Source organism: Anabrus simplex, chromosome 11 (genome assembly GCF_040414725.1).
Source record: "Anabrus simplex isolate iqAnaSimp1 chromosome 11, ASM4041472v1, whole genome shotgun sequence".
Classification (NCBI taxonomy): domain Eukaryota; kingdom Metazoa; phylum Arthropoda; class Insecta; order Orthoptera; family Tettigoniidae; genus Anabrus; species Anabrus simplex.
In genome coordinates this window covers 41,631,535-41,657,703 of record NC_090275.1, presented here as the reverse complement: position 1 = coordinate 41,657,703, position 26,169 = coordinate 41,631,535, and the positions used below count along the sequence as shown (strand labels likewise).

The following is a 26,169-nucleotide window of genomic DNA, read 5'->3' as shown; positions in this document are numbered from 1 at the left end:
GTCTTTAGATCAATGCGTGATTTAAATTAATCATTTGTTGGCGATAGCGTTGTGCATTAACGGTTTCGCCGGGATTCAAGAGTTCATAATACACATTAGCACTCTGGTCCCACCAGACACAAAGCATGGTCTGCTTGCCGTTTACATTGTCGAAACCACGTCTCACATGTTCTAATCAATGGAGCGTGTCCACCATATGTTTCTACCAGCAAACAATGACTTGCCACAGCCTTTTTCTTTTGATTAAATAAGACGACCAATGCGTGCCGCAAATGTTATTTTTCAGGCACAAACTTCGACATGATCACTGAAGGATACAACACAGACGCTAGTGTTTGTTGTGTTGTTAGGTTAATGTCAGACGAACAAACTGACGTATGTATCAAATTCATACGCTGCGTACTGTTCGCTGGCGCCATCTCTTAATGAAACCGGAAGAGACTTACGCATACACCTGGTAGAGTCAATGCTCCTTTCTTCCATTTCTTTCTCACGTTCACACTGTAATACTGGAGCACTCATTTTTCTGGAACCGCACTTGCACTTGGTTAACATAGGCCAGCTAGTTTACTGGCATATTTTCCGAGGCACTTCCTCTTCTTCAGACAAGTAAGAGCTTTCCTAATCCATACACTCATATCCGAGAGGATATCTTCTTCCCTTCCAGGACATTTAGTGTAAAACACGCTGTGCACATAACACGGTAGTAGTAACACTACTGCACTGTTAAATTCAGATGGCCTTAAACTGAAGGTCGGACGAATGAACAAGATACAATGTAGATGTCTGACTGCTTTGTAACGGTTTGTAATAGCCTCCTAAATTGTCTCCATACCTGTTGGATGATTTCACAGAGAGCAAGTCTGTGATGTATGGCATCACTACAGTTCCTAACTAACGTGCACAAATGGGTGCGGTGTAGCTTACTATTTGTGGGTATTTTATCGTGTATTATACTTTACCAGGTCTCCCGACGTGTTTCGGTATTGAGATGAATCTTCGTAGCGATATTCCATGAATGGATGCCGTTCCTGACGTAAACCTCAGCAGAAGAGTTAATGAAATGAAATGAATGACGTGATGTATGATATACGTCTTTTCACGAGAGTTTAATGCTGATGTAAACATGGTACGTCCACGCCTCCGCCAAGGAAAGAGTTGTGATTTGGAGAGCTTGTATTAGCTACATCCACTCCGCCAACGTCTCGTGTTCGGACGTACAATGCTACGCATCGCATACGACAACAGTGCGAAGATTTGAACTTCTGAATAAAACGACTAACCCTGGATTCTGTTCACTTAGTTTATTGAACACATTCACAATGCGCTGCCTATGGTCACTTCCGAGCGGTTTTCCTCTTTTGTGCTTCACTAGACGCGATGGTTCTACCTCTTGCTCCATTTCTCTCACTAAAAATACCGACTCACTGGCTGCTCCACTCTGTACAGCTTCGGACATTCCCCCACTACGAGAAGACTTCCTGTATTACACCACGCCTTGTGCCTTCATGTCTCGTTATTTAATCACTATTTTATAAAAGAAGCATATGTATATACCGGTATATATGATAACCATATTTTAGTTTCATTACGTATTCTCCCAAACTCTCTAAATATAATAAACTAGAGTAAAATAAAATTAATGCGACGTACTACTTTTCTTCGAGCTCACATACAGTCGAGTGAGTGCGACGGTTGCTTCTCCAATCAGCTACGTCTAGGTCCACGTGCAAAGGCAAAGTGCTCCGCCTATTTGTTTACATCAGAATTAAACTCTCGTGAAAAGCGGTATAGTGGGAAGGGAGAGTGTGAAATCCGGTGCCGGCACATAGGATACTCCTGCGGAATAGCATCCAAGCGGTGCTCAAGGCTTTCCGTCTCCATCTGAAGGACGCGGAGTGGTTTGGAATTTAATTGAGGCTCTTGACACGCTGTCTGGTGATTGTATAACACTGCCTACTAACATTGCCATGGTGAAATATTCTCGTCCGGCGCGATTCCAACCGGCTACCCAGTTATCAGACTTGACGCCTGAACGATCATGACCACCAGGCAGACTTCGTAAATAACGAAAAATACAATATCGAAAAGTACGCCGTCACTTGACGAGGGAATTGTTAGATGAAGGCCAGCCTCTCGGTCTAGGGGTAAAGAGCCTGATTCTTACCGGTACACCCCACGTTCAATTCCCGGCCAGATCAGGTATTTTCACCTGGATCTGAGCACTGGTTCGTGATCCACTCACCCTTCGTGAGAAAAATTGAGGGTCAGTCTGAGAGCAGAATGATAGATCCTCTCTACAGGTGGTGGTGGTGGTGGTGATTGTTTTAAGAAGAAGTACAACTAAGCAACGATTATCTATACCTACACTAACCAGACTAATCAGAGAGAGAAAAGGGAAGGGATCCGACACTGCGAAAAATGCAGTTATCGGCCAAAGAAAGACAAGGGCCACGAAAGGCGTGAAAATGATAGACTCCCTAGCCCTCGCAAACCTAATAGCATCGGGCTCGGAAAAGATCAAGAGTTGACCAAGGAAGGTCGGATAAGATAGATGAAAGTGAAAGCCTAGCAGAAGTGGAAGCAATGCCAGGACTCAGCTAAGGGCCCCGTGCTCGTCAACCCTTGCTCCGAAGTTCAGAGTCCCTTTGCCCCCTTTAGTCGCTCCTGTCTAGAAAGCCAGAAATAACGACCGAGAGGATTCACTGAGTTAATCACCAGTCACCTCATAAACTACACGCCTTTCAGCTGAGTGGCGGTCGCTTGGTAGGCCAAGGCCTTTCAGGGCAGCAACACTATGAGGTTTGTTTTCATCCACATGGACACACCATTGAAAGGGTTTCTCAGCTCTAGTACCTACAATGAGAAGAATGATGAGTGGCAGATCTCATCACGATCACGATCACGATGAAACCACTGTTACCAAGTGCACCCTGCGGTTCCTTCTGCTCACTGGTACAAGAAACATTCCTATTCCAGAAAGTTTATAGTTACTGTACCTCGTCTCAAACTCAATCATGGACGATTCCCACATCATCTTCACCGCATACGAATTCTACAGTCACCTCTTTCTTCCTACCGTCACAGCGTTGAAGGAGACATGAATCGTATTCTTTTCAACTGCATCCACCTTTTTGACCAGTCAAGAAACTCGTCTCACTGGATTGCTCATTACCAACAAGACTTAACACCTCTACTGGCTGGATCAAACAAGCAAACATATGAACCTTTATATGTGTTTCTACAAGAACTACAGTTATCGATGAGACTCCTCTTAGGGTGTATCTGTTTTAATTGTCTTGTGTTTGTTTTCAGGTGTACCTTAACCCTTTATAAGGCGGTGGGAATTATTTTCCCACCTCGGTTTTTTGCCATTTCTGGGCGCTGGGAGTTTATTTCCCATGTATTGATGTGTGCTGCGCTCTTGGGAATGTTTGTGGAACCATTCTGATCTCCTTGGAATCCTTAGTTTCTTTGGAAAACATCTGAAAAGCGATATTGTGCCAGCGCAACGCCTGATGTGAACAAGATTTATGAAGTGAAAATAGGGTAAAAATCGACATTTTATAAGTCTATATATTATTTAAAGAAATTATTGTTGATGGCCATTTTCAGAAGAGAAATAAAATCTTGTATTTCTAATTTGCTGAGAGAGCTCTGTTTGTTAAAGTTATCTTCAATAATGGAGAAAAGTTTGGTTGTGGGTATGCTCGGATACTGTTAAATTGCGCAATTTGTTCAACGATTTTTAACTAAGAACTATCAATTTCTCTCTAAAAAATCCATCAAGAACACTACTGAACTAGTTGAAAAAAATGAAGTCATTTAATGTACAACCCAACCATACCCTTCATTCTTTCGACATAGTAAATATGTATCCGAGCATACCCACAACCAAACTTTTCTCCATTATTGAAGATAAATTTAACAAACAGAGCTCTCTCAGCAAATTAGAAATACAAGATATATTATTTACATGAATTTTCCTTGTTTACTGTGCATTTTTCTCATTTGGTCCGAGATTATTTACTTCCTTTTACCAACTGAAGAGTTCTGAGTTATAAATTTCTTTCACATTGTATGTGGGAATATGCTTCCCCTAGCCCACATAGGTGTCCGAAATATTTTTGCTAAATTAAAAGTGAACTAACTGAACTGAAATTGTGTTCGTAGGTGGGAAATATGTTCCCACTTCTGAATGGCAGACAGCAGGCGGTGGGAAGTGCGTTCCCATCTTATTACTCACCTCCTGAGCACTGGATTGTTTTTTCTGTCAAATTGTATTATTTAGCACTTATAGAGCCTGTAAATAAAGGTAGTTAGAAAGGAAAGTGTTTTATTGAGTACTGCCTTATAAAGGGTTAAAAGGACGGACTCAGTTACCCTTGTAATATTGCAAGTCTCTCATGTTCTTGTATTTTCATTTTGTAACATACAGTCTTGGCTGAGTGGACACAACCTGGTAGCCATATAAATAAAATTAAAAAACTCAAGAATGGGATCTGAATATTGAGACCACAACCAGAAACGGCATTTCAAGAAAAGTGTTTTTGGAATTAAAACATCTTGCGTGCAACCGTAACCTCTTGTTCGAAAAAACAAATTGTATGTGTTACCGACAGTGTCGAATAAGGACTTCGTCAGTGAACCGACTGATAGCCTGTGAAATGTGGACGTATCCCATAATATTCAAGACCCCATGGGTAGACAACGTCACCAACTAGGAGGAGCTACGTCGACTTGGGAAGTCTTAAATCTCACCAAACACAGGAAAGCGGCCTATTACAGTCACATCTTCAGAAATTATAAGTGTAGCCAGATAATACTGATCATAGGAGGCGTGGGTGGAGAAAGTTATCCCGGGCGCGGAACCTCCCACAGTGATTCGATATCGACGATACGGCAATTCTGATACGGAGAAATCAAAATAAGAAAAATTACTCAACGATGATCGTCAAAATTATGTGAGAAGCCCGCACCACCACAAGCAGAATAAGAAGAAGAAAATGAAGAGCGAAAATAATAATAATAATAATAATAATAATAATAATAATAATAATAATAATAATAATAATAATAATAATAATAATAATAATAATAATGCCGGGCTGAGTGGCTTAGACGGTTGAGGCACTGGCCTTCTGACCCTAACTTGGCAGGCTCGATCCTGGCTCAGTCCGGTGGTATTTGAAGGTGCTCAAATACGTCAGTCTCGTGTCGGTAGATTTACTGACAAGTAAAAGAACTCCTGCGGGACTAAATTCCGGCACCTCAGCTTCTCCGAAAACCGTAAAAGAAGTTAGTGGGACGTAAAGAAAATAACATTATTATTATTATTATTATTATTATTATTATTATTATTATTATTATTATTATTATTATTAATGTTTCCGGGCTGAGTATTTCAGGACCGGGTGAGTGGACAGTGAGGTTAGGAGCGCGCAGCTGTAACCTTTCAATCGGGAGATAGTCGGTTCGAACTCCACTGCCCACAGTACTGAACATTGTTTTCCGTGGTTTTCCATTTTCCTACCAGCCAAATGCTGAGGCTGTACCTTAATTAAGGGGCCCCAGGGGCTCTTAAGCTTGGCATCCTGGGTTGGCGACCACAGGGCCCGTAGCTGAGTCCTGCCATTGCTTCCACTTACTTGTGCCACGCTCCTCAATTTCATCTATGCTATCCGACCTCCCTTGGTCAACTCCTGTTCTTTTTCGACCCCAGCGGTATTACGTATGGACGCCTAGGGAGTCTTTCATTTTCACGCCCTCGTGGCCCTTGTCTTCCTTTGGCCGATACCTTTATTTTTCGAAGTGTCGGATATCTTCCTATTTTTCTCTCAGATTAGTGTTATATAGAGGATGGTTGCCTAGTTGTACTTCCTCTTAAAACAATTACCACCACCACCCCCTTAATCAAGGCCAGAGCCGCTTCCTTTCCACTCCTAGCCCTTCCCTATCCCATCGTCGCCATAAGACGTATCTTCGTCGGTGCGACGTAAGGCAACTTGTAAAAAGAAGGGAGTAGTTCAAAGTGTAGAGCGCAGACCTGACACCACGTTGGAAGGTTCGATGCTGATTCAGTCTGATGGTATTTGAAGGTGTTCAAATATGTCAGCCTCGTGTCGGTTGATTTCCTGGCACATTAAAAACTCTTGCGGGACAAAATTGCGGCACCTCGGTGTCTCCGAAAAGTATAAACGTAATTAGTAGGACGTAGAATAAAAAAGATGTATTATTATTATTATTATTATTATTATTATTATTATTATTATTATTATTATTATTATTATTATTATTATCCCTTTCTGACATTTCGCGCCACTTCCAGATGTGGCACGTGGCTACATATGACTAATATTCTTATCATAAGAGCATGCTGTACAATGATCGCAGTGTATGATACAATACATACTGGAATATAAGACGATAAGAGCTGTTAAATCAGCATATGATGTCATATCATCTTAAATTGTGCTATCTGTATTGATCTTGATTGTTCGTGAATGGATTATTAAGTGTTCGTTGATAATAGAACAATATTTTCTTCTTTTTTTAATACATTATATCACACATGAAACGAACAGCTAACTTTTATTTCTGCTGTAATAGCATTTTCCTGCGGGTCGGCTCAAAGTAAACCTTTTAAAATTACCGAATGACTTAAGATGATGCTGATGATCCTTATTGTTTAAAGGGGCCTAACATCTAGGTCATCGCATCGGCCCCTAATGGTACCAACTGAGACGAAATGTAATAACAATTTAAAAGTTGAAAATCATCCACTGAACAGAATAAAAGCCTGAAGATGAAGAATGAATGAATGAATATGAATTTAAAACAATCAGTCATTAAATCTCAGCCATAGACGTCCAAGAGAGATCCGGTTTACTCTGTCTGCCATCCAGTGGGCCTAGAGTAAAACGGAACGTCGAAATTGACGAGCAGACAACCAGATGGCGTCAAATCGAAATCTCTGCACACGGTAGCTGAGGCCATAAGATTATTATTATTATTATTATTATTATTATTAAAACAATCAGTGGATCCGACCCAGAAACTATCATAAAAAATAGTATTACTGACCAAGGGACCACTTCTAAAATACAGTCCTGAATCGAGGATGCTTGTTGTCTACAGGGATCCAAAATCCAAGTCATCGGCCCCTCATAATGGTACTTATCGCTAGTCAAGTAGAACCATGATATTTGTCATGTTGCGGTACTAATCAAAAGTAGCGTAGACTCACGGTGTTCCACACATTATGGTACTACTCACAAGTATTGTACGTGGCACAGGTAACGCAGACCTATGGTGTTCCTCACATATTGGCTACTATGTCGCACATCTAGTGCAACTAATCACAAGGAATGCCCAGACCCATGGTGTTTCTCACAACGGTACTAATCAAGGGTACAGGAAAACCGATACAGATTCACCCTCTGTTGCTACTAATCACAAGTAGTTTCATGGTTCTAATACAATCGTCCCTTGGTCGCCCCTTTTAGTCGCCTCTTACAACAGGCAGGGGACACCGTGGGTGTGTTCTTCGTCTGCGTCCCCCATCCACAGGGGTTACGAATAACTTAGCTGCGGGGTTCGGATCCCTTAGCTGATTGCATTCTGGAGGTGTGGCGTTCGATCCCACTGTTGGTAGCCTTGAATATGATTTCCATTTTCACACTAGTTAAATGCTGGGGCTGCTCCTTAATTAAGACAATGGCTATTACCTTCCAAATCTTGGCGCGCTCTCTCTCTCTCTCTCTCTCTCTCTCTCTCTCTCTCTCTCTCTCTCTCTCTCTCTCTCTCTCTCCCTCTCCCTCCCCCATATTTCCGTCGCCGACAACCTTCTGCACGTTCGTGCGACGTTAAACCAAAAGGCGCACGTGAAAACACATTTAGGTTTGATGTGAGTACTACTAGCATTAAAAAAACTGTCAAATTTCCCTTTGGGAAATGATCATAAAATGTCTTTCAATAAACGAAACTAGAATTGATAACGATTAGTTTATTTGCATCTAACGAATCGTTTTCGAGAAACATCTGTTTGGAGCTTGGAGTCGACAAGTTAAGGATTCAGCGCATCAAAAGGGGGGAACTGACTCACGGCCAATGAAACGAATGAGGTAATCAGTTCCTTAGAGTGTGATGAGATGAGGCCTCTTTCACAAAAGGATCCTTCTGTATAACTGACTGTTTCAGCAAAGGCAACATTCTGTCCATGTAATTTGACACGCTAGAGTACAATGCGTAGCGCGGGCAAAGGATTCACAGTCTTTGCCAATTCCTGTGTATAATTTTAACATTCATTTTTTTTACGAACGTGTCGAATAAAATGGAATGTCTTAATGTGCGGAAGAATATAAAGCGAGCTTCTACTATACTTCATGATTATGATGATGCTTGTTGTTTAAAGGGGCCTAACATCGAGGTCATCAGCCCCTAATGGTACGAAATGAGACGAAATGTTATGACAAATTAAAAGTCCAAAATTCTCCACTGACCAGAATTCAAAGCGTGAGGACGAAGCATGAGTGAATGAACGGATGGATATGAATTTAAAACGATCAGTGGATCCGGCCCACAGTGCCTCACATGCAGAGAAGCTGGCACAAAACAATAGTATTACTGACCAAGGGACTGCTTCTATAGCACGATGCTGAATCGATGATTCTTGTAGTCGAAACGGGTCCAAAATCCAAGTCATCGGTCCCTCATAATGGCACTTATCGCTAGGAAAGTAGAACCATGCTATTTGTCATGTTGCGGTACTAATCAAAAGTAGCGTAGACTCGTGTTATTCCACACGTTATGGTGCTATTCATAGGTAGTGTAATTCGCACATGTAACACAGACCTATGGTGTTTCGCACATTGCGGCGCTATTTACAGGCAACGCAAACCTATGGTGTTCCTCACATAAGTGGACTAACCACAGGGACCCGCACTATCCCGTGGTGTTCCTCACATTGTGGGTACTAAAAATAGGCAAGGCAGAACATGGTGTCGCTCATATAGGGGTACGAATCACAGGTATGTAAGACCCTCATTCTGATTCACACACTGTCGCTACTAATCACAAACCTATCTAAGATAGTGGAACTACGCGCAAGTAAATGCGATCCATGGTGTTCTCTGCGTGATGGTACTATTACAAGTAGTCTCATGGTTCTAATTAGATCATCCCTTGGTCGTCCCTTTTAGTCGCCTCTTACGACAGGCAGGGGATACCACGGGTTCTACTATACTTATCAGAATGTGGGCCTTAATTAACCTGATTAACAGATTTCTAATGGCGGGTACGACAGATAAGTATGATATGTTTGAAAGTGATTTATGTTTGCACATTTGCCAGTCCTGCACGTCAAGATTTCCAGCATCTTGGCGTCCGAAAACCCTAAAAGTAGTCTGTGTGACGTGAAATCAATAACATAATTACTATATTATTATTATTATTATTATTATTATTATTATTATTATTACAATGTTATTGTTTTTACGTCCCACTAACTACTTCTGAAGGTTTTCGGAGACGCCGAGGTGCCGAAATTTTTTCCCGCAGGGATTCTTTTACGTGCCAGTAAGTCTACCGACACAAGGCTGACGTACACTGACTGACAGAGCAAATGTAACACCAAGAAGGAGTGGTCAGAACTTTATGCCAATTGCAGGGTAGACTGGCGTCACTGAGGTATGCTCATGATGGGAAATGCGCCGCTGTGCTGCGCACGTAGCGAACGATAAATGGGACACGGCGTTGGCGAATGGCCCACTTCGTACCGTGATTTCTCAGCCGACAGTCATTGTAGAACGTGTTATCGTGTGCCACAGGACACGTGTATAGCTAAGAATGCCAGGCCGCCGTCAACGGAGGCATTTCCAGCAGACAGACGACTTTACGAGGGGTATGGTGAAGGGCAGGTTGGTCGCTTCGTCAAATCGCAGCCGATACCCATAGGGATGTGTCCACGGTGCAGCGCCTGTGGCGAAGATGGTTGGCGCAGGGACATGTGTCACGTGCGAGGGGTCCAGGCGCAGCTCGAGTGACGTCAGCACGCGAGGATCGGCGCATCCGCCGCCAAGCGGTGGCAGCCCCGCACGCCACGTCAACCGCCATTCTTCAGCATGTGCAAGACACCCTGGCTGTTCCAATATCGACCAGAACAATTTCCCGTCGATTGGTTGAAGGAGGCCTGCACTCCCGGCGTCCGCTCAGAAGACTACCATTGACTCCACAGCATAGACGTGCACGCCTGGCATGGTGCCGGGCTAGAGCGACTTGGATGAGGGAATGGCGGAACGTCGTGTTCTCCGATGAGTCACGCTTCTGTTCTGTCAGTGATAGTCACCGCAGACGAGTGTGGCGTCGGCGTGGAGAAAGGTCAAATCCGGCAGTAACTGTGGAGCGCCCTACCGCTAGACAACGTGGCATCATGGTTTGGGGCGCTATTGCGTATGATTCCACGTCACCTCTAGTGCGTATTCAAGGCACGTTAAATGCCCACCGCTACGTGCAGCATGTGCTGCGGCCGGTGGCACTCCCGTACCTTCAGGGGCTGCCCAATGCTCTGTTTCAGCAGGATAATGCCCGCCCACACACTGCTCGCATCTCCCAACAGGCTCTACGAGGTGTACAGATGCTTCCGTGGCCAGCGTACTCTCCGGATCTCTCACCAATGGAACACGTGTGGGATCTCATTGGACGCCGTTTGCAAACTCTGCCCCAGCCTCGTACGGACGACCAGCTGTGGCAAATGGTTGACAGAGAATGGAGAACCATCCCTCAGGACACCATCCGCACTCTTATTGACTCTGTACCTCGACGTGTTTCTGCGTGCATCGCCGCTCGCGGTGGTCCTACCTCCTACTGAGTCGATGGCGTGCGCATTGTGTAACCTGCATATCGGTTTGAAAAAAACATCAATTATTCGTCCGTGCCGTCTCTGTTTTTTCCCCAACTTTCATCCCTTTCGAACCACTCCTCCTTGGTGTTGCATTGTCACTGTCAGTCAGTGTATTTGAGCACCTTCAAATAAAACCGGACTGAGCTAGGATAGAACCTGCCACGTTGGGGTCAGAAGGCCAGCGCCACAACCGTCTATATTATACTATACTATTATTAACCACTCCCGTATGCACAATATCACATCTGGCTTCGACATCAAAGTCAGTTCTGTAATGCTGCCTTTTCATTCAGTCCATATCAAAAAATTAATTGAAATTTCGTGCAGTTACATGTATTTTAAAAATAATAACATAAATTAATATAGTTAATATTTCTTTCTTTCTTTCTTTCTCTGTTTACCCTCCAGGGTTGGTTTTTCCCTCGGACTAAGCGAGGGATCCCACCTCTACCGCCTCAAGGGCAATGTCCTGGAGCTTCAGACTCTGGGTCTGGGATACAACTGGGGAGGATGACCAGTACCTCGCCCAGGCGGCCTCACCTGCTATGATGAACAGGGGCCTTGCTGGGGGATGGGAAGATTGGAAGGGGCAGACAAAGAAGAGAGAAGGAAGCGGCCATGGCCTTAAGTTAGGTACCATCCCGGCATTTGCGAGGAGGAGAAGTGGGAAACCACGGAAAACCACTCCCAGGATGGCTGAGGTGGGAATCGAACCCACCTCTACTCAGTTGACCTCCCGAGGCTGAGTGGACCCCGTTCCAGCCCTCGTACCACTTTTTGAAATTTCGTGCAAGAGCCGGGAATCGAACCCAGACCTCCGGGGGTGGCAGCTAATCACACTAACCACTACACCACAGAGGCAGCTATTTAATATTTACTTTATTAATATTTGTTGACATAATTATGGATGGGAGACATCTAAAAATTTGAGTTACGAAATTAGCGATAGAAAATGTGTGACGGAATCTTTACCTAGCAGACGTGCAGGCTGTGGTGTGAAGTATTGATGGATGGCCACGGAGAGTTGTCGACTCAATATTCCACACAGATGTCTTTCGAAAACGATTTGTTTGATGCAAATAAATGAATCGTTATCAATTTGAGTTTCATTCATTGAATGATGTACCGTAGTTATGATCAGTTTATTTCCCCAAAGGAAAATTTTACACCAGTTATTTTCAATATTTAACTGACTTCACTGCTTCAAAATAGCGCCCATTATCACGGGTGTATTTACTGAATTCGCATATGTTTTACTTGCTAACGTTTTATGAGCTGACAACCATGATATTGAGCAATGATTAGTCCTGTCACAAAATAAACTCGCCAGGTGTACATAAAGTTCTGTTGTCTCCAGAGAAATCTGATAAGCATTTTTGCTTTAATTCCAATGGTTCTTCAGAAAATCACTACGCTTTTTCGTGTTAAAGCAGGCGTGCCAGAATGCTCGCTACGTATATTTACACAGTGAGTAGATTAATACACTTACCATGCCCTGTGTTTCCTCCCACCAGCATGTATGAGTTGTCTGTTCCCATGTCTTTCAGCACTTTGAAGATCTCTGCCATAGTATTCACCCTGAACCACTGGGCTTGCTTAAAGCGGAGATGAAGCGAGGGAAGACCAGCTTGTAGCCGCTGAACAGCTGTGGTGCGGGCACCGAACACATCGTCCAGACAGGGCTTTCCAGTGGCAGGACATACACTGCTGGTGAGATCCTGAAAGTATCGTACCATTCATTTCATCACTCCTCTGCATTTAGAACTGTCAACCAGGTGGCAGATTCTCTTTCAGTTCTTCACCTAGTACTTTCTTAAATGATTTCAAAAAAGTTAGAAATTTATCGAACTTCTTCCTTGGTAATTTATCCCCATCCCCACTTTATCTCCCTATAAACTAATATTTGGCCCTGGCTGTCCTCTTTATGCCAAATTTAGCTTCATATTACCTCTCCTACTTTTAAAAACTCCACTCAAGCTTGTTCGTTTCTAATACCACTCATGCCATCTCTCCGCTGACAGCTCGGAACATACCTCTTACAAGGGCAGGTCACGATGTCCGCATCACCGATTTTGTTCAAACTTTGTAGTTTGGTAGTACTACGTCACAAAAACACACTTGCAAAGTAGTTGCGCGCAACTCTCGAACATTTTTGAAAAAAGCTATTTTGAAAATGTCGAAAGAAGTTACGAGAGGTTTAGCATGCCAGGTACCATCAAACGAGAGACTGTGGTGAGGTGGTCCAGTGGTTGGGGTTCTCCACTTAAGTTATGAATATAGTGAGTTCGAGTCACGCTGATACCAGCTCTTTACCCCCTCCCCTTTCCTTATATTAGTGTCAAAATAGATTTAAAGATTTTCTTTCCCAATATTTTGGCCTCTTCTGTAATCTCTACAGAGTCGCCAGAATCCCGTAAGCGATTTATACACAGAAGGGGATCGACGTAAGCCATGGCCCTTTTCAACTGTTTATATGTTGTTTGCTCTCCCGGGAACTCGTTTGAACTTTGCATAGCTTCACATTCAAAAACACTTCCGTTCGAACATACAACCTGTAACAATAAAGTTCGGTGAATACTTCTGTACTATCAACATAGATGAACAATGCACGACAGTGACCTTACTGTCCTTCGAAATAGTCCCTTCCCATAACTATGCACTGCTGAGATCGGCGATATATGTCCCGGAAACTTTTCAAGAAGGCTTCCTTTTGGATGGTGTTCAAAAGCCTCGTCACGTTTCGTTGGATGTCAGGAATATCGTCAAATCTCTTTTCTTTCAAAGCGAGCTTGATGCCTGACTTTTCAGCTCTGACATTTTTCCGACGAGGGGATCCCGGAGAACGTCATTCCATACTTTGCCGTTTCGTTTCAGGGTCGTACCTGAAACACCAGGTTTCATCCTCAGTGACAATACAGTTCAAGAAATTTGTTGTCGCATCCGCCGTTTCGACAAAATCCTGTGAAGCCTCTAAACGTGACTGCTTCTGATCGTCAGCCAAGTGATGTGGCACAAGACGAGAACACGTTTTCCTCTTCCCTAACTTCCGGGTAACGATTTGTCGCACGGATTCACGGTTAATCTGCAGTTCATCCTCTATCATGCGCACAGTTAGGGTCCGTGATTAACGTCCTCACCTTCTCAATATTTTCGTCAGTGACGGCGGTCGCCGGTCTTCCGCTACGGGGGTTGTCAGAAACACTTCCCCGGCCTCTTCGAAAACGGGTGAACCACTCGTACACACACTTCAAGGACAGTGCTTGATCTTCATAAACACGTACCAGCATCGAATGGGTTTCTTTTAGTGTCTTGTCAAGCTTAAAACAAAAGTCTACATTGATCTTTTGATCGTTCATATTCCTGTTCGCCGTTCAGAACCATCACACTAAACACGCGCTGTGTCAGACAGGTCTTACACGGCACACACACGATGCTCAACTGAACAACGTTGGGGGCAGGTGGTCAAAACCTGCTGCTACGCAGGTGCAGCGTTGTGTGTCGCCAGTGTTGCCGGAGCGACCGTTCTGGCTTCATGCAACGAACTTCATTGTCACAGGCTGTAATTCAACTTGCGAGTTCTCCATGCCGATCGAACTTATGATGAGTACGTCTGGTTACATCGCACACAACCGTTACACGACACAACGCGCTCAGACAGTGACTAACTGCTGCTCTCATTCGCAACACAAGGAAAAAGGGGATCAGAAAATGTCAGAATAAAAAGTTGAGACGAGCGTGACTCGAACTCGCCATCTTCATAACTGAAGTGGAGAACCTTATCCACTCGACCACCGCGCCACAGTCTTTCGCTTGATGGCACCTGGTATGCTGAACCTCTCGTAACTTTTCTCGACATTTTCAAAATCGCTATTTTGCGGACATTTTTGAGAGTTGTGCGCTACTACTTTGCCAGTGTGTTTTTTTAATTTTGTGCAACCAATCTACAAAGTTTGAACAAAAATGGTGATGCGGACATCGTGACTTCCCCTTGTTAGTCGAACTGCTCGTCTCCTTGTTCTCAAGTCTTCGTAGTCCAACGATTATAACACATTCGCACTCGTTTGTTCGAAGTCATCCAGAAAATATCGTTCTGCTTTCCTTTGGATCTTTTCCGGTCCTCGGTTCAAGTAAGCTTGGTTGACAGTCCCACGCACTTGGACCATGCTCTAATTGGGGTCTTATTAATGACTTATACGCCCTCTTCTTTACATCCTTACTACTGTATAACTCTTGAATACCCTCATAACTATTATTAGCAACCTCGTTAATATGATTACCCTAATGAAGATATTTCCGGTGGAAGAATAGCCAACATTTAGAATATTATGAGGAGAAGATGCAGACGAAGTTGACAGATATAAAGGGTATTGCAAAACTATCTCTATAGGAGTCACCGGGATAAACTTATTTTAGATAAGTTTGTAGGAGAGTGAGTCAAATTAAATAGTTATTTTTCAGTGTGTTTTACTGAGCGAAAGAAGTAAACAACTGTATATTTTTCTGAATAAGAGGGCTGAAAAGAAAGTAGATGCAACACTATTTTCATTTCACGTAGGAACAGTTGAGAGCGCTGCTGTTGACAATACGTAGAGAAGGGCGGAAGAGCTATGAACGAACATAGTTGTTCTAGCCTAGATCCAACAGACGTATGAGTACGCCGTCATAAAGTGTTTTCGAAACTAGAACAACGAGCAGAGACAAACTGAGGCAGCACATGGAATGTATTTGGAACACCATCTTTGTCCTGCACCGCGCAGGAAACGGCTCGATTTCCAAACGTATCCGCCCATTATCCTGCACAACAATTCCCACTGTTACAATGCTTTCATTGTGAGAGATTATTGTTGGAACAGTGGAAGTGGGAGGTCCTGGAGCATCCTCCCTATTCACCGGACATGGTTCCCTGTGACAATCGATCTGTTCCCCAACTATAGGAACTACTCTAAGGGAAGAGTTTCCATGTATGGGACGCAATACCTCAAGCGGTATAGCGCAATTCATCACAACCATCAACAAAGGAGGCACTGCTATTGGCATCCTGCACCTTCCACACATGTGACAATGAGTGCTACATGTTGCTGGGATGAGGGTGACGGCCTGTAGAGGTATGAGCTAAGATGGTTTTATAATAAATGGTTCCATATATGTGCACTTATTGGCACTACTTTTACTCCAGCCTTCGTAGTCTTACGTTCAAAGCAAGTCTATTAGCGTGAACAAAGTGCATGGATTTGTCTAGAAAAACATTAGTCGGCTGTTTGCGGAACCACTTGCGGACTGCCTTCATCTTTAATCATCGGAACGTCTTTTCTCCTAGATCTTCCTTCAGTGGCTCAAACATATGATAATCATCAAGGGGCGAGGTCTGGTAAATATACTCAAAATGCATATTAACATAACTGTGGTACGGGCAGCATGGGGCCGAACATTGTCATGTTTCGTGTTGTGCACAAAATGTCAAAAACGCAACACGAACAATCTTTATTTGATAGATACAAATTAAATTTCTATAATTTTACAAGTTGGATATAAATTTCTGTCTTGAAATACTTCTGTCGGATAATATATACACTATTTACAAAATTCTGCTTTTTCGCACACCAGTCGATGATCCTGGCAATGAATGCTTTTTACTAAACGTGAATGCTTTAAGTTGCAGTAACATGGGATATTACCTCAATATCCTGGCACTTCTTGACCAGCTCTGGAGTAGCGTCCACAGCCAACGACTTGAAGGCGTCGAGGATCGGACGATAGCCGGTACAGCGACACATGTTGCCTCCAAACGAGTTCTCCACATCCTTCATGGTGGTCTTCTTACCAGAGGCCAGGCTGTAACATTGTGACTGATGAGTGTTTACAGCATTAACCACTAAAGTCTACTAATAAATGGAAGTCGAAGTGAAGCGAGCTATAAATTGTTTTTAAAAAACCTCTTTCGCTTTGCGAAAATCGAATGATCAAAAATATGTCTCCCGGTCATGGCCATCCATCAACGGCTGCTCACTTCAGATGACCACCAGCCATAAGACATAGCCTGCACGGTTGCTAGGTAACACTGCCTGGCTATACATCCATACCTTACATCACTGTCTGCACGGTTGCTATGGTTACACTTCTGTCACACATTTTGTCGAGTCATGTTACACAAATTTTTGGATGACCCGCAGCGATACGGAATATTTATACAACTGTTCAAAGGTGCGTCCTCCTGCTTCAATACACACTCTGCATCGAGCTGTCGTAGCCTGCTGTACACGTTCAAAGACCTCAGGCATGTGCTGTAGGGAATACGCAGCTACCTAAGCGACGAGCTTCTCCTCGGATTAAATTGGAGTCTCATACATTCTCTCATTCTGTGTTGTCCCAGTACAGACTTTCATTCTGACATCATGACATGTTTAACAAGATATGTAATATTGATGGTTTCTGGACAACTCACCTGAACATATTCATCACCATGCCTGGAGAGCAGTACCCACACTGGGTACCATTGAACTGCGCCAGACGACTTTGGATTTTGTGGTACCCATTCTTCTTGTTTCCCACTCCCTCAATGGTAGTGATAGCCCAGCCATGGCAAGAGAATACCGGCACTAGACACTATAAACATACAGAATCGTAGACACACTACATAGCATGCAAGGCAACACACGTCACTGCACAGAACTAACAAATATATATATACTATTTTTATAATAAAAAAGACTTCACAATTACAATCATCTCTATTGCCAACCATAGTACACACACCATCGGCGTAAGGTAATAAAGAAGTTCATGAGAACCAACTACTTGACTCCACTAAATCTAATGCTAATTTTCTACTAGATCTACTATGTAGCGTCTCACACATGAGCGGATAGCCATCTCCACATGCAAGACGCTAACTACACTAAATCTATACTAATTATATTCTAAATCTGGCTGATCGCGGTATCATTCCCTGGTGAAGAAACAAATGCCACCCTTCCATGACATGCCACGACCAGCCATGTCTCGTGAGGCCGGAAACCGCATCCTCACAGACTCCTTACGCTGACAATGTTATTTCCTCACCACTCTTTATGTAACAGGCCACATGTGAGCGGATACCAGCTCTACATGTAGTCTGCCACAACTGCATTCTCCTGCCGAGACGGAATACCATAACTCGGCTAGCATTTCACTGTCAGCTTCCTTCCTCTCACCTACTCTCTCTCCACGTGCAGACGTACTGAATCAGCTCTTCTTTGAGATAGGTCAGGCCTATCCCTCTCTCACACATCTTACGTCATACACTCCACACACCACCATATCGCTTATTCAAACTTAACATCCATGAAACTTACATTTCTACATATACCTTAACATAATACATCGCCATTGTAACTAATTTTTTACTAAATCTACTATTTAGCATCTCGCACCTGGGCGGATAGACAGCTCCATATGCAAGACGCTACATCTATATCTATCTAAACTAACTACTTAGCCACACTACTCCTTTTTTCCCTATTTACCTAAACCTTCCCTTCTCCTATCTAAGCCACTCATCATCCTCTCATCACTATTTGTATATTCTACCTAGACTTGCACAGCATACATACAAACAGTCCATCCTTCAAATATAATTTTATGTTCCTCTCATCACTATATTCTACATAAACTTACACTACACACATACAAATAGTCCATCATTCAAATCGCGTACTCTGTTCACGCTTTCTTTTCATAGTTCTTCCCACACTGTCTCTCTTCTTCCTCACACTATTGTCTTTATCATATTACAGCTTCTTACAAACTTCTATCCTTACATTTCATCAGTTGTATATTTTTATAACTAAATCACTTATTATGCATAGACTTACACTACAGACATACAAACAGTCCATCATTCAAATCTTATACTCTGTTCACTCTTTATTTCCATAGTTCTTCCCACATTGTCTCTCTTCTTCATTCTTCTTCTTCTTAACATTATTATCTTTATCAAATTACCACTTCCTACAAATTTCTATCCTTACATTTCACATCAGTTCTATAAAAAACAAATAGATAAATTATGCCTATCTCTTTCGCCTTTTATCTCCCTTCTCTCCTTCTTTTATTCACTCGGTTTCTTTATAAATCTTGCTCTAACCACGTTTAAAAATGTTGAAATATTTGTTCCTTTCTCCCACTCTCTGAATAACCATGATGTCATCTTATAAACTTTAGCTAAATTCTCCACTTCCTTCTTATTAAGTAATTTTCTTTTCACCTCCTCCAAAGCTTTGCACTGGTTGAATATATGTAAATCCGACCACCCCTCCCCACACAACACACACCTATCCTTATTTTCCCTCCCTACCCATCCCCTATTTTTCGGTACGCCTAACAACCACCAATACAAGCCTCTCTTTAATCTTCTCCCTTCAAAATCTGTTTTCAGGCTCGTTACTTCTGTCAATTTGTTTGAAACTAACAGGGAGTCTTTATTCCTACATTCCATTATTAAACTCTGCCTCTCTATACTTAATATTCTCCCCTTTATCTTTATCCATAACCATTCTTTCCTTTCCCCCCACGTAACACTCCCATACTCCTCGAAGCCCAGTTTTTGCAGCCTTTCCTTACACTTATTCACCCAATATCCTTCATTATCCACTCTTTTCTGAAATCTATAAGCTTCCTGTATTAATTCTCCTTCCTTCCATTCCTCTAATGTTATCCAATACTTTATCACCCTCTTTACCATTTCTACCTCCATAGACTCTTTGAAAACTAATCTAGATCCCGCACTTGCCGTGCAGTTTGGTAGTCCCATTATAATATTGTTGAATTTCGCCACTACTTGGTCTAATTCTATCCCATTCTCTTCCAGTTCCCATACTTCCACCCCAAATAACATTTTACTCTTGACCAGTGATTGAAACACCATTTTCTGGATTTTGTATTTTATATCAGGGAAGTTATTTTCTAATACCCTTACTGCTGCAAGCACTCCTTTTCCTGAATTGCATCTATCCTATCCAGCCTCCCTTGGTCAACTGTTGTTCTTTTACGACTCCGACGTTATAAGGTTCGCGAGGCCTCAGGAGTCTTTCATTTTCACGCCCTTCGTGGCCCCTGTCTTTATTTACCCGATATCTTCAGTTTTCGAAGTGTTGAACCCTCTTCCATTTTTTTCCTCTGTGTTAATAGAAAATGGATGCCCAGTTCTACTTCCTGTTAAAACAATAAGCACCACCACTATATTTATGGATAGTTAATTCGCTGAAACAGAGTATGATGTTTAAAAAGGAAATATCAAATCAGAATGTGATATGATGCGAAAGCGATGGATAAGGCAAAAGTTTCTAATCTTATGTAGAATGTAACAGTTTTTTTTAAATACTATAATTAAAATGCTCTTTTGCGGTGAATTTTGGGAATAATTAAATAAAAAAGCCTGGAAGGTAAATCATGAGGAAAGGTAAAACATGACGTTATTCTAACACCGCTACCCACAGGGGGGCTGTCCAAAAAGAGATCGGGCAAGGTTGCAGTTTGTCATCAACTACCACCCATTCCCTTCGTTTTAACATTGTTTACATAGTACAAGCAGTGAAGGATGTCAAGAAGAAATTTTGGAGGAGATGAAATCATAACTCCAAGATAGTGAGTCGGGTACTCAGCGCGAAGCCTGGTTGGATCTCCATCGGTTCCAACATCACTTGTCGTAGATGCCTTAGGCATCACTGAAGCGGTATACTCGGGAAATTATTTAGGCAGTTTCCCATTGCTCTCCTCATAGAGCCAGAAGTTGCAATTCCATACCGGTACCAGTCTGCTATGCCTAAAGAAATGCACACGTCATCCGACTGTGTGATGAACACTTTCACACCAGGGACTCTGCCAAGAGCCAGATGAAGATATGTATTCTGCGTCGACCTACGTAACCTATTCCCATAGGACTAATTGGAAGACAAGTAACGTAGCTACCACATGACAAAGCAGTCAAGTACCTAGGACCACAACATCTACACTATTCCCTGCTTGTCTTAAGAGGCAACTAAAAGGGACCCCAGAGGCTCTTAACTTGGCAACGTGGGTTGACGACCACGGGGCATTCAGCTGAGACTGGCATTGCTTCCACTTACTTGTGCCAGGCTCCTCACTTTCATCTATCATATCCGATCATCCTTGATCAACTTTTGTTGTTTTCCGACCCCGATACCTTCACCTTTTAAGTGTCGGTCTTCTTCCTTTGCCCCCTCCTGATTTGTGTTAATAGAGGATGGTTGTATACTTGAACTTCCTCTTGAAACAATCACCACCACCTGGGACTACATCTTGATTGCAGACTTACGTGGCACACAAACAACAATGAATACGAAGTTCCACGAAGCCTACGCTAGAATTAGAACATTGTATCCAATAATCAATAGGAAATCAGCTCTGCACTCTTCTCATCTATAAATCAGTTTTACGTCCACTGCTGATGTACGCCTGCCAGATCTGGGGAGAATCATCTCCATCCAAACTCTACCGCTTACAATAATTGATCTAGGATAAGGTATTGGGTGTTTACCTGAACGCTCGATGCTATGTGAGAAACAGTCCAAATCATCAAGAATTAAATACCCCCATTCATCACGAACATATTCGTGAAGAGGCTCAAAAATTTCTCCACACTAATGAATGTTTAATTCAAAGTTTTAGTTTTAGACCATTTGGTTTCGCCTGGAACTCTGTCCTTGTGGCAGTCCAGAGGTGCTTGGGGTATCTTACCACCACAGTATTTTTTGTAGATAGTAAGTCGTATATGCACCAGGTTTGGTTGAGAGGTATGCTAGAACAAACACACATAGGCCTACAAGGCGATCGGAAACAACTTGAACCCAGTATATGAGCGTCAGAATGTTGGTCATACTGATAAGTAGAGCCCGAACTTTCATGCATTAATAGGTTAGAATGCAAATTTACTGAAACGAATAGCAAGTATAGTCTACCTTCACAACGATTAAGCTATCGGGTTTGCATAAACATTAGGGGTACGGCTCATCAGAACTCCTATAATTTATGTTACTCTTGCTACATTATCGAAGAGCGGGTAGCCGACACTCCCTGCTAACAAAATTAGTTTGCAATCTAGCCTGTCATTGCATAAAAATCCGGGCTTTACTGATAAGTAATTTGAAAAAAATACGTCGATATCTCGCGCCGTTGTCTTTTTTATCACGTGCTGAAGTTAGCCAATCAGATCGCTTCGCGCGCGAATTCGAATGGGCTTCACGAGGCGGTGTTGCTCAATCTGCACTTGGTTTTGTCCGGCGTGAGAGCCATGCCAAGAAATCAGGATCAAAAACTAACACACCGTGGATTTCAGCCTATCAGCAGGGAGGTCTTTGTACAAGACCCTCCCCCGAAGAAGTTTATTCTTCTAATGTTGCTCTCAAACCGGTCATAAGTCACGTGCAGATTTAGCAATACCGCCTCGCAAAGCCCATCTGAAATCGCCCACGAGGCGATCTGATGGGCTGACTTGAGCACCTCATAAAATGAGAAAGGCGCGAGATGTCGACGTATTTTTTTTCAAATTACTTATCAGTGTGACCAAAGCTCTAGCGCTCATATACTCGGATCACATTGCTTCCGACCACCCTGTATGTCTAATCTCGGTCATTTTGGATAGTCTTTTTCACCCCTACTAATCCCCATTCCGACTGGAACTGTACTTAAATGGCATTCATCTCAGCGACCCCGAAAAGTATGCATTCGACACTAATACTGGTAGTTTTCGATTACTTTTTCGTGTCATTCTCTCCCAGCCCCTCAATTTTAGGGGCGCCAGGAATGTTTTATACCCAAAATACTTTTCTCCAGATGGTAAGTAATATGAGTGCCAAGTTCGAGTGCGAACTATGCTGAAACACATCCATGATCTCGATTATTTTGGACATTTTCTTTTTCACCCCTTTTCACCCCCAATGCCGATGGAGAATTAAACGGTATCCGGAGTGTCACTATTCATCTCAGTGATTCCGAGAACTATGGATGCAACACCAGTAAGGCCTACAGGTCATTATCGATTATTTCTACATGTTGCTCCCTCTCCACTCCCCCTACCCTCCTAGGGATGTTAGAGGGTGTCTTCCCCATGCATAGTATTTCTTTCCAGATAGTAAGTTTTATGTGTACCAAGTTTGGTTGAAATTTCAGATTTGCCTATAGACGTCTGTAATTATTAATCGTTTATATTCGCAAAGACATTGCTCCTTAACTGTATGCCACCCGCTAAGTACAGTCATTTAGTTGACTAAACTTAAGAGACCTGTCAATGCGTGATGATGCACTGGCAGGTAAGTTAATTCCGAAGAGAATAAAAAAAAGAATTAAGCAAATCGGTCAAGTAGAACGGAGCGACGGACTGGACAAATCTGTTATTAGTGAACTTTTTAATATATATATATATATATATATATATATATCTGTGATTCTGGAAATAAGTATGTTCCCCATTAAATGTGTTGTAACAACACGGCATTTTAATGAATGATGAATTCAAGTGATGAGATGTTCTAGATCTCTACCGCTCCTACCTACAGACGGGCGAGGAACTCGGTCTGACCAGTGAGTCTCGGAAGAGGACTTAACACTGATTTTCGAAGTAAAATATAAATATTTCATATGGAGTGGTATGAACTGAAGAGGAATTAGTCATTCTTAGCTTCTGGGTAGGAGATGAGAACACACGTGTCCTACCTCATAACACTAAGAACAGGGATTATAATAGATCGCCTTTGAACTTGGACTCTATTCAGAATAACAAAGCTCTTTTGTACCTGATGTCTGATGGTGCTAGGCTCTGAGAATTTCCTACCTTATATTGATCTCTTCTTATCAGGTGGTAGATACATTCTTCTTCACGATACAACACTTGATTAGTGGTCTGCGGTTGAAAGTTATTTTCTTGATACGTGTTATGCAACAGACCAACCGCTAAACAAGACCGAATATAATATCGTTGTTGTCTCTTGGAGCTTATTAATCAAAGTACCAGGAAGTACCAATATACTGGATTTAAGATTTACGCGATTGAAAAATGTTACGAAAGGAATAGGCAGTTACGTTTATGTTTCGTAGATCTAGAGAAGGTCCGCGCCTCTGTTGTGTAGTGGTCAGCGTAATTAGCTGCTACCCCTGGAGGCCCGGGTTCGATTCCCGGCTCTGTCACGAAATTTCAAAAGTGGTACGTGGGCTGGAACGGGGTCCACTCAGCCTCGGGAGGTCAACTGAGTAGAGTTGGGTTCGATTCCCACCTCAGTCATCCTGGAAGTGGTTTTCCGTGCTTTCCCACTTCTCCTCCAGGCAAATACCGGGATGGTACCTAACTTAAGGCCACGGTCGCTTCCTTCCCTCTTCCTAGTCTATCCCTTCCAATATTTCCATCCCCCCGCAAGGCCCCTGTTCATCATAGTAGGTGAGGCCGCCCTGGGTGAGGTACTGGTCTTCCTCCCCAGTTATATCCCCGACCCAGAGTCTAAACTCCAGGACACTGCACTTGAGGCGGTAGCGGTGGGATCCCTCGCTGAGGGTAAACATATTAAGAAGAAGAAGAAGAAGAAGAAGAAGAAGAAGAAGATAAAGAAGATGATCTAGAGAAGGCATATGACAGTACTGATGGAAAGGATCTTCGCCGTACTGGGGGACTATAGTATTAAGGGTAGTTTATTAATTTTTTTTATTTATATGTCAACTGTACATGTTTCGTTCCTTATTTAGGAACATCCTCAGCTGTTATAGTGGCTTAGGCGAATGGTTAAGATTTTAAATACATAGATTCACTTATAAACTAAATACGAATTAAGATAGATGATATTAAAAACAATGTGGGGTTAGTGTGTTACTGGTATGAGAGCAGGTGATTACATGGTTGATTGATTTAAAACTATGTCTATTCATTAGAACAGTTGTTCAAAAAAATTTCACTTTGTCACATAAAAAGTCTGTATGCAATTAATTTTTTTAAATGTTTAACTTCATAACATTGTTCGAATTGTTGAAAGTTTTTCTTCCTTTCCTTCCAGGTAAGTTGTTGTATGTTGTGTGCTTGCTTATAGTGCTTTTGATTGAGTCTAATGTGGAAACTTTGGATCTGATTGCTGATCTATTAATGTGAATAATTACTTCACCAGACGCAAAGCAGCATCAAACGTCCCTCCAGGGTCACAGTAGAATCGGAATTCAGCTATAGCAAGAAATTTGAAACGAGGCTCCCTTCACATTAACAAAGCGAGCAGGTGATATTGTGTCTTCTATATACAGTTGTCTGCAGTCTCTCATTTGCGAATTTTGTTTCAGAAATTACCCATAACGAGTTTGTTTCAGTAACCAGCGATATGTCACATCAAAGGCATATTTTGTCCTCCCTTGGGAAAAGACAAAAGATTTCAATTGTATAAATCGAATAAAATCTACGAACAGAAGCACGATACTATTTAAATGGACTCATTGTCACGACTTTGGTCCCAACAAAACCCATTCAAAACTAGTTTCTCAAGAAATCACGCCGGCCTCGATTTAAACAGTAAATCAGATGAGAAAAGTGGGCCATTAGACTTTCTGGTGAGTCTCTATATACTTTCTGCTTATTTGCACCCCCTACTGTACAGTCAAGTTCAGACGAGAAGAAGTGTTCGACAAAGACAGATCAGGTAGGTCAGATGAAAGTGAGATGCCTGGTACAAATAGACGAAAGCCGTGATGGACTCGATTAGAGGTCGAGTATCTCCACTACATATGCTCCAAGGAAAGCCTCTAAAAGAAAATCGTATCTTTTAACTGGGCCTGAGAGCAATTTGGTACAAGGACAATTTGGTTTCCGATCTTATTTTCTTTCCCTAGGCTATACAACAGAAAGTCTGATCGAGAGGTTTTCTCCAGGAAGCAAACGAGTGCAATTCCACGTAGATGTTGATCTTCAGAACATGAACCAATTAAATAAGGAATTTGTTAAGAGCTCATTGAATTTAATGTTACTCTTCCAACGACAAGAGCTGATGACAAACTGTGATTTACATAAAACTCTCATTGTAACTCTAGAATAGAATAGAATAGAATAGAATAGATGTATTTATCAACAACAGGTTATTTTCCCAATTAAAGATGATTCAATAAAACATAATATACAAAAAATACACCTTAAGTAAATAACACTAATTTCCTAAAATAATAACCAAGTTCTAACTAAATCTAAGGACCTGTTTATATGCATATTTACATAACCTTAAATAAATAAATAAATAAATAAATAAATAAATAAA

General features: G+C 42.3%; 1 protein-coding gene across 1 annotated transcript in view; it reads right to left on the bottom strand.

Annotated features, from left to right (window-relative positions):
• Window positions 1-26,169, bottom strand: part of LOC136883051 (xanthine dehydrogenase/oxidase) — a 149,813-nt gene that overhangs the window by 82,273 nt on the left and 41,371 nt on the right. The window contains exons 4-6 of the mRNA XM_067155193.2: window positions 17,343-17,503; window positions 16,576-16,732; window positions 12,390-12,618 (exon numbers count right to left, since the gene is read on the bottom strand). Coding sequence (XP_067011294.2) covers window positions 12,390-12,618; window positions 16,576-16,732; window positions 17,343-17,503 — 547 coding nt within the window. The remainder of the gene's footprint in view (window positions 1-12,389; window positions 12,619-16,575; window positions 16,733-17,342; window positions 17,504-26,169) is intronic.